Source organism: Sinocyclocheilus anshuiensis, unplaced genomic scaffold (genome assembly GCF_001515605.1).
Source record: "Sinocyclocheilus anshuiensis isolate Anshui unplaced genomic scaffold, SAMN03320099.WGS_v1.1 scaffold535, whole genome shotgun sequence".
NCBI lineage: Eukaryota > Metazoa > Chordata > Actinopteri > Cypriniformes > Cyprinidae > Sinocyclocheilus > Sinocyclocheilus anshuiensis.
Window position 1 is genome coordinate 808,338 of NW_015551063.1, and position 10,195 is coordinate 818,532.

The 10,195-nt window shown below is 35.3% G+C and overlaps 2 protein-coding genes across 2 annotated transcripts in view; both read left to right on the plus strand.

Annotated features, from left to right (window-relative positions):
- Positions 1–1,893, plus strand: part of LOC107662034 (beta-1,4-galactosyltransferase 7-like) — a 9,921-nt gene extending 8,028 nt beyond the window's left edge. The window contains exon 6 of the mRNA XM_016451892.1: positions 533–1,893. Within this exon, the coding sequence (XP_016307378.1) occupies positions 533–688 (156 nt within the window). The 3' untranslated portion in view covers positions 689–1,893. The remainder of the gene's footprint in view (positions 1–532) is intronic.
- Positions 1,894–6,712: 4,819 nt separating this feature from the next.
- Positions 6,713–10,195, plus strand: part of LOC107662039 (homeobox protein EMX1-like) — an 8,469-nt gene continuing 4,986 nt past the window's right edge. Inside the window, exon 1 of the mRNA XM_016451897.1 lies at positions 6,713–7,417. Coding sequence (XP_016307383.1) covers positions 7,069–7,417 — 349 coding nt within the window. The 5' untranslated portion in view covers positions 6,713–7,068. The remainder of the gene's footprint in view (positions 7,418–10,195) is intronic.

A 10,195-nucleotide genomic window follows, 5' to 3' on the forward strand; every position in this document is an offset into this window, starting at 1 on the left:
CTGATAAACTGTCTGAAAAAAAGAAAGTCACGTTTTAGAGAAGAAAAAAATCACCCACTGACTTTCAAAGCTGCCACATAGTCCACGACTTTCTACTTCGAGGATCTTGATAGAAATGTAGTGGAGTGAAAAGTACAATATTTGTCTTTCAAATGTGGTGAAGTTAAAGTCATAAGTTCCCAGAAAAAATAATACTCAAGAAAAGTACCGATACTCAAAAAGTGTACTTAAGTACAATACTCGAGTAAATGTACTTAGTTACTGTCCGCCTCTGAGTTTTGGTTACTACATCATTCCCATACTTCAGTTTGGTTTGGTTTGTAGTTTTTACAACTTAACTATTATTGTAGAATCTGGAAAACCGTACTAATACAAGGTAGATCTGTCCACGCCAAAATATGAGTAAATTTCACTTTACTAAACAAAGTCAGATGTTTTCTTGTTTCGATCTGTGGATCTCTATCTCATGACACATTGTCATTATGCAGACCCATGTCCTAATGTTTAGATTCGTATCTGCCTGTGTTTTCAGGAGCAGTTTAAGGTGGACCCAGAGGGTGGCCTGACTAACGTCCGCTACAAGGTGGAGTCCAGACAGGAAGTGACCATCAGCGGAGCTCCATGTACTGTCATCAACACCTTTCTAGAGTGTGACGTCAGCCTGACCCCATGGTGCCAGTCCAGCTAATATGCTTAAGCAGGACCCGTAAAGCCAGAATGAAATGCATTCTCCTTCTGTGGAGGCAGGAAGGCTTTCACAGATTTCTGGTGCCAGTCACACTTGAAAAATCACCCTGATCGGCTAACCAAAAGGACTTGAATATGTGACTGTGGGGAAAGAACTTTTCTCCCAAGTTTTAATTTTGTAGGACAGTGTTGTTGGCTTCATCCATGATGAAGCGCTGCCTCATTTTTGAACTGAACTATGGACCAATGTCAGGTACTGCACTGAGTTTGCATCATCAACATTTCAAGTACGAGCATCCAAATGTCCGATTTTTAATGATGAGTTTTATAATCTTTTAGTTGTAGAGGTGGCCTGTTTTGGACTGTTGTGAGTATTTGCTCAGCCATGTCTTGACAGAATTCTGTTTCTTTTTGCTTGAATTCAAGATCATGTCTTGAAAAGGACAATATTATGTATTTGAAAGTTATTTAGGGGGAACTTCGATTGTATTTGCACATTATTAAGTATTTATATAAAAACGAAGGTTTCCTAATTTCAGTCTTTGTACTTTTGTCCCATGTTTCAGATGCATGGAATGCTGTTACAAATTCCACTCACAGGATTATATATAGATCTTATGAACTGGAGGCATGAAGCTGTATCCAAAAAACTTCTTTCAGCGCAAATGTTAAAAAAAATTTGGACTTGACATAATTTTTATTGGCAATGCCTGAAATGAAACTGTGAATCAGTACTCTATCCAAACTAAGTTGTTATTGTGCCTGTGGCAACAAACTGCTGCACTACTGCACAGAACATGTTTGACATAAAATAAAGAGAATTTGACTCTATGCCATTGCAATTGCTCTGTCTTTATTAAAATACAGGGTACTACTTCACATTCACCAGCAGAGCAATGTCAATAACACCGTTGTGCATGCAATCTACTCAGATGATTGTTCCCATTCATTTGGGGATTATTTCACATATGAAGGTGCTTCAAAAAAATGCATTTAGAGTTAGATTTGTGAACATGCAATTAGTACATAATCCTGTTGAGCTCCACAATGTTGTGCTGTTAATGAAGTTTACGGTGCTGGGTTTTAATGAGCTGTTGCTTAATTTAATTGTATGCAAATTAATGGCCATTGATAGTCATTTTAATGGGCGTTTTGGCCTAAAGGTCAAAAGTTTGGATACGCTTCGCTAAATTTGTTTTTCATTAGCTTACAAGCCTTCTAAAGTTGTATGTTTAAATGTTTGAAATAGTTAAATAAAATTTTTGCACATGTATGAATTTCTTCATAAACATTTTATTATGCTAGTTGTGGACTTTTATAAGAAGTTCTTAAACCCGTTTAAAAGTATAAGTAAATGTTCACTTTCTATGTGTATCTGAACATGGAAGAGACAGTGTAACATCAATCTGTCCTCATTTGTCAGTGACCGACAAGTGCAGTGTTGCGTATGGAACAGTCACGGAGAACATGAATTCATCTGTCTAACTAGCAGATAACATGATAATGTATTGAGCATATATGTATTTTAGTGCGAGTCTGGATTGGCAGTTTGTTTACATCAAGTTTATATGTTGTCCGATGTGCCAGATGTTAAAACCAGAGGTCTTTATGTGATCTGCAAGGTAACTAAATGATGTTATTGATTTTCAGATCTTTTTTTGGGGGGGGGGATACTATGGTAACCAACCTTTTTTCCTCCAAAATGTCATAGGTATCATTATTTATACTGTGAAATCATGATAGATGTGATCTTCTACCTCCAAACAGAGCAAAAAAAAAATATAATAATGTTTTTTTTTTTTTTCTGGAGAGGGTTACCATGGTAAACTTGGAAAGTGGTTTTCAAAAAGGTTTGATTTTGACATTGGTGGGGACATAACAGCAACCACCACCCACCCATCCAACTACCTCAACATTTGCGCATTTATGATAGACTTTTGACCACAGTTTAATGTCATTTAAAGTCTTTATTTATAGCTAAGGTATAGCTAACATACTCATAATTCATTAATGTGTTTTCTGCTGGCTAAATTTTGGAGCTCAAAACAACCTACATGTTAGATGGAAACATTGTGAATTATGATGGAGTTTGTAGCTTAACTCACTGTATTTTATGACCTCTGCAGTTCAATTGATGACAGTTCAACAGGAAATCAGTTGGAAATCATACCATGGAAGTGAATATTTCATTTATTTATCAGTATTGTAATAAATATTTGAGAAATTATCTTTGTATATGATTGTATTAGTCTATATAGAGTGATAGGCGATGTAAAAAGGGCAAATGGGAGAAGCAGATGAACAGAAATAAAATCATTGGCCTCAGCACTTCATCACAGCGAAGCTCTGGAAAAGTCTCGAACGGAAGGAGAACTAGACCTGACTCTAGACCTGAACTCATTATGTGGATAGCGCGCCATGTTAATTTGATTTCATTTTTAAGTCATTATCTCTCTGACTTTAAGTGCCGACCATGGGCGGGTTGCATAAACTGCGTAGACTAGTCTTAGTCATCTAATTTATTTTCTTCAAGACTGGTCATAACTTTCAATCCACCGATTTTAAATCATGTCTAAATCTATATATGTAGGCTAATTGAACGTGCTCTTTGGTACACTAGAGGGCGTTATGCGTACAGAATGAGGTTCACCACACATCTGCCTGTGCTCTGGTAGCCTAGTTCAGTCACTCAACACTGTAACTATCAAAAGATAGTTTGAGACCTGCAATAAATGTACTCTGTATGGTGAAAAAACGGACTGCATGCGCGATTACTAGTGCTACATTAAACAGTGATTGCATCCTAGCCTCTTTTATATTTAGCCTACATCATGCAAACATTGTTGAATGTATTTTTCAGTCATAACATTTTTTAATACGATTATAATAAACCTTAAAGTTGTTTTACAGTGAGTCCTGTTTTACAAATTCTGGCACTCTTTGTCATCATATATTTTTATATCATTTATTACTTTTCTTTTTTTTATTATTTTATTTTATTTTTAAACCAAACCCTGCATCAAAATGAATAGCATTATTCTATAGTATATCCAAAATATTTAATTTTCTGTTTAAAAAAGCACTACTTTGAACATTTCTGCAAATTATTTATTCAGCAATAAGAAAAGAGTTTACTGTGGCCGTCTATTAACATTACTAATAGATTTGGGTTCTATACATAATTTAAGAAGATTTACAATTAGGCAGCTTAATTCAGGCTTTTTGTAATGTATCTCTGTCCTGTAATTTTTTATTGTGAATAGCTTAATTCATGAACATGCTATTTTTCCATCATGTTCCTCAAGTCAACATCTATTGACGGTCGTCCATTTAATTTAGGCTCTCTGAGTCAGCTAATGAGTAGTAGAATAACCAATCTTGGCTTCTCCGTGTTCAAAGAGGGTTTAACACCAGCTAGTTCCAGGCAGGGGAACAATAATCACATTTTAACTCGCCTTCACACCCAGAGTGCTTACAAAAACTCCAACTGTTATAGCCTTTCAGCTCTGCACAATCTGCAATCAATTGCCAGAGGCGAAATTAATAGATGTTAATGGCCATTTGTATTTGAGGCAAAGGGGACAAAATTGGCCAGAGAAAGCTATTAATTATATGCAGAGGGACTGAAAAGGGAGGCACAAGAGGGCTGGAGACGGGCTGCTTTGGGGCTCAGTGGGGTCTGTGCCCTGCGTGGTTCACATGGGTTTCCGCTGGGTGGGTTGTGAAAGGCCTGAGCAGGGGGGCTTTTGTGTGGCTCCTGAGCCACGATTGTTCCTTCTCAAAAGGGTGACATCTGTCCAGGGTTTCCGAGACTCTGATCCACCCCATTAGCCTCCATCCTCTCTCAACAACTTACTGCGTTTGTAACTGACAAATGAGACAAGCAGAGGCACCCCAGACATGTCAAGCCGCGAGATCAATGCCTGCTTGCCTTGATCTGTCTGCTTCATTAAGACACCCTCATAAAGTCCCGGAATGAGTTCAGATTCCTGAGTTCTCCTGATGATTTCTATCCATAAAATAGGAATGAGTGCTTGATGTAGCTATAGGCCTATATGTTGACAAGTGAATGTTCTTGATGATCATTCAATTTAAATTTAAACAAATTATTTAAAAACCTCTCTATTATTATATTCACTTTATATATAAAAGGATATTCCGATAATAATCATTTGATAAAACAACAAGGACAATAATAGGATGATAACAGGCTAATAATGACATAGGTGGCAGTGATTTTAATGGCATTAATTATTAGTTGCATATTGTTTATTATTAGGCTATTATTATTATTTGCTACTTGCTACGACGAATTTTGTCATTTGTAGACTTTAATTCTTACTGGACGTTACGAGTGACGATGCTAGCGCTTTTATTGTAATACACTACAAAATAAATACAAGGCCATTCAAATGCACATTATCGAATAAACACTTTCAGAATAGTTTTAAAAAATATATTTCGTGGTTTTTAAATAAAACATTTTACCGTGTGTGTGAATAGCCTAATTATGAACGTAAATAGCATAAATAGGCATATTTCTATTCAAATGGGTAGGCTACGTTTCATATCACAGCAAGAAAATAACAATACATAAATAAATATTGTGACGAATTACGCGACCATTCATTTACAAAAAAACAAGAATAATGTTACCAGAACACATTGTATGAAACCCTTTCACGTGCTCACGCCTATTTCGCCAAATAGCCTAGATAGATAGATAGATAGATAGATAGTTAGATAGATAGATAGTTAGATAGATGGATAGATAGATAGACGGATAGATAGATAGACAGACAGATAGTTAGATAGATAGTTAGATAGATAGATAGATAGATAGATAGATAGATAGATAGATAGATAGATAGATAGATAGATAGATAGATAGATAGATAGATAGATAGATAGATAGATAGATAGATAGATAGATAGATAGATAGATAGATAGATAGATAGATAGATAGATAGATAGATAGATAGATAGATAGATAGATAGATAGATAGATAGATAGATAGATAGATAGATAGATAGATAGATAGATAGATAGATAGATAGATAGATAGATAGATAGATAGATAGATAGATAGATAGATAGATAGATAGATAGATAGATAGATAGATAGATAGATAGATAGATAGATAGATAGATAGATAGATAGATAGATAGATAGATAGATAGATAGATAGATAGATAGATAGATAGATAGATAGATAGATAGATAGATAGATAGATAGATAGATAGATAGATAGATAGATAGATAGATAGATAGATAGATAGATAGATAGATAGATAGATAGATAGATAGATAGATAGATAGATAGATAGATAGATAGATAGATAGATAGATAGATAGATAGATAGATAGATAGATAGATAGATAGATAGTTAGATAGATAGATAGATAGATAGTTAGATAGTTAGATAGATAGACAGATAGTTAGATAGATAGATAGGTAGATAGATAGATAGATAGATAGATAGATAGATAGTTAGATAGATAGACAGATAGTTAGTTAGATAGATAGACAGATAGTTAGATAGATAGATAGATAGATAGATAGATAGATAGATAGATAGTTAGATAGATAGACAGATAGTTAGATAGATATATAGATAGATAGATGGATAGACGGATAGATAGATAGATAGATAGATAGATAGATAGACAGACAATGGCAATGAATCTACTAATACTGCTCACAGGAATCTGATTGAATTTTGTAAATGCTCTGTTTCCTCCCCTCCCTTCAGCACAGGCCATAAGCAACACATTAATCATCATCTCTTACATCTCCCCAACCGCCATGTCCCAGTTTCATTCCCCTCAGCCCTTAACAGTTTTGTTGTTAAACTCTTTCTGGTCAAATCCAGAATTTCTTTACACAACACAAAATGGCTGTAATTGACAGCGAGCGAGTGCGGCGCTCGCCGATCTGCGCATGCGCACCACACCTCGCCGTCGGCGCTCCGCGCGCAGGTATTGAAGTTGGCTCACGACAAGCTGACGGATCATCGATCATAAGAGCTCGCAGCGACCTGCATCGGAGGAGCTGATGCCTGCTTCATACGAGACAGCTGACGGTGCGCGAGTTCTGCTCTGACCAGAACATGAATGAGATGAGATCTGAATGAATTTGAACATAACTGGTGACAGAACTCACACGTCTATTTGCAGCTATTGGAAGTATATTGCAACCCACGAAATTTAAGGAACTAAAGCAACCGTATGAAGTTATGGATGGTAGAGGGACTATATAAATATTATCTTTTAGACTTTTTTTTTAAACGTGGGTTCACCCCAGCATCGGTTTCAGAGTGACCTACTTGTTGATTTACTATTTAATTGACTGAGTATTTTTTTAATAACCCATCACAATGTTCCAGCACAATAAGAAGTGCTTCACCATTGAATCTCTCGTTGGTAAAGACTCCAATTCCTCAAGTGCCGCCGCGGATGAGCCCATCAGACCCACTGCTCTGAGGTTTACTGAATCCATCCATCCTTCTCCCTTTGGGAGCTGCTTCCAGAACTCAGGCAGGACATTGTACAGCAGCAGCCCAGAGATGATGTTCACAGATCCGGCCACTCACTCCAGCAACTCCGGCCTGTCTCTGCGGCACCTCCAGATCCCCACACAGCCCTTCTTCAGTCCTCACCAGAGGGACACCTTGAACTTCTACCCGTGGGTGCTGAGGAACAGATATCTGGGACATCGATTCCAAGGTAAGGAGGAGACTGAGGATCTGTGTTCAGTTATGCTGCCGGTGAGGATGCAGAGAAAATATCGAAACACTGAAGTGAAAGCATGAGGTAGTCGATGTTCTCAGCTGTTCAAAGGCCTATATTGATTTCAATGTTTTATTTAAATAGCCTATTATTGTAAAAATAGTGTAGGCCTACTTAGTGATGCGCACGGGACAAGTCATAAATACCTCAACATTTTCCTTTATTACCTAACATTGTCCTGATTATTATTATTATTATTATTTATCGATTTTATCGAAAGAAAAAAAACTCCAAATCATGAGAAAAAATTATGCCGTGCAATAGATTTTTCTGTTATTTAAAAAAAAAAAAGACTAAATAGTTTGAAGCGCAATTTTTTTTTACCTCAGTAGCCTATCCAATAAACACGAATTGCAAAATAATAATTGTTAAATTTCGAAAGATCGCTGTTTATTTTGATCACATATTTAGGCTATATTATAGAAGAAGGGAACGTTCGATTCAAATCGTTTTTGTTCTGTTTGTTTGAAATATTCTCAGTCCTCAATGAACAATATTATCATAGCCTATAAATAGCCTAAATAATTCATCAGGCTATTAAAACATCGCAGTTGTAAGTATAATTTTTAAGTATAGGCTATAAACTGATAATACAGATAATTGTACTGCCTCTTGTTAATTGGGTTTTTACTTAAACTTAGATCAGCCTTTAGGATTATTAAAAATAATCCTAAAAACATTATTAAACATTAACATTATTAAAAATGTTAACATTTAATCTAATCATTTAAATATCTAATCTAATTTTTATATGTAAAATTTAATGAAGGACCCACATTATCTTACTGTTACTTTAACTATTTGTTTATCTATTTTCTTAAAGATGCACTGTATTTCTACATCGTCTTTTAAAACGTAGGATATAGGTACATAAACTAATTATAATAATTACATTATTTCGGGGGATAAAAATGAATTGCTAGTTCATGTGGAAATTCGTATGAGGTCAATTTGCTTCATGCAGCTATATTATGTCTTGTTATTATAACGCTCATAAACATTTACAGCTCTTAAAATTACCATAATAAAATGGCAACATTTATAATACTGTTATGGGTATATGTTTGCTATTTTACGCAATTATTCGGAAAAGGACTTGATGGATTTATTAGGTAACTGTATTTATATATACCAAAAAAAAATCTGCCTTGAAATGTTTGTTCAATTAAGAGCTTTATTTTAATTTGATTTACATTTTGTAAATGTATCGCCATCTCAGTGAGATTATTGTTTGAGATGAGATTGTTTCTTCAAACTTCTTTAAAAATGCATTATTATTATTATTATTATGAAAAATCAAATTGTAGTAGGTATAATATGATAATCCTGTTTGCAGAGTCCTTTAAAAAAGTGTAACCGATACTGGGAGGTCCTATTTACCAGGCAATTCGTTAAAGCAGCTATCAGTAGCTCGGGCCGGTCTTGGAGGGGTGTGATGGGAAGCCCAGCTACATTTGTTGTGAGGGTCCTGAGCTGCTTCAGTCCTCGAGGGCATTGCTCAGGTAATTGGTGGAAGTCAGAGGTTGTTGTCACTATTACTCAGATCCGGGGGTTCAGATAGAGCCTCTTTGTTTACACAGAGAGCCGATCCGCTCAGTGATGGTGTCCAATAACCTAGAAAACCACTGTTTAGACCAGACTAAATGCAGCCGTGGGGATTGGGTGGGAAAGGATCGCCAATCGAGGAGCGTGTCAGCCCTAATGTGTCCATGGGTTTTAACTCTACTACTTCCTGAATGGGAAAGAGATGTGTCCATGTCCTCGGATCCGTCATGCGGGACAAGGTAAACAGGATCTCAGAGTGGCCTGCTGTTGTACATGAGCAGGGGTTCGTGTTATGGGAACATTTCACAGACTGTGACAGTGCCACACTGATGCACTTTTCTGAGATTTGTGTGCGATCAGGTTACAGTACAAATCTTCCGGAAGGATAAACACCGTCATCAGCAGACTCTTAACGCTGTTGATTTTCATTTTTCGAGGCTTCATTCCAAAGCATAGTGTAGTAAAATAATGTAACAATTGAATAATATGTACTAATATAATAGCAGTTAAGAAATATACGCTATATATAATTATATAATAATAGTAATAGTTATTTTATTGTTTTTCTAATTTCTTGAAAACATTTTTATTCTAAATAAAAATCAAATATAATTTGATAGTCCTGTTATCAGAGTCCTTCGAAAAGTGTAATCAAACTATATATACGTGTGTGTGTGTGTATAGACATATATAGACGTATAAACAACGTCATCAGCAGTAGGTAATTTTTATGAATTAATTTTTACGTGTTATACATATTATAATATAATTTGAAATCATTTTCTTGGAAATTTTGGAATTATTTTGAGACGAGTTTATTAAAATGTTTGGTTTCATGCCAAAGCATAATGTAATTAATGTAACAATGTAATAATAATGTGATAATATAGTAATAATAATAACAACAGATAATATCAGTTAAGTCATATATACACATACATGTAACACACACACACACACATATATGACGTAACGTTTATTCAGTCATTTTATTGGAAATTTTAAAATATGTAGAGAGAGAAAGAGAGAGAGAGAGGGGGGGGAGGGAGCGAGAGACATATAAACAGTGTAATCAGCAGACTTTTAATGCTGTTGACTGTCAAAGCATAATTCCAAAGCATAATGTAATAAAATAATGTAACAATATAATAATAATATTATATATATATA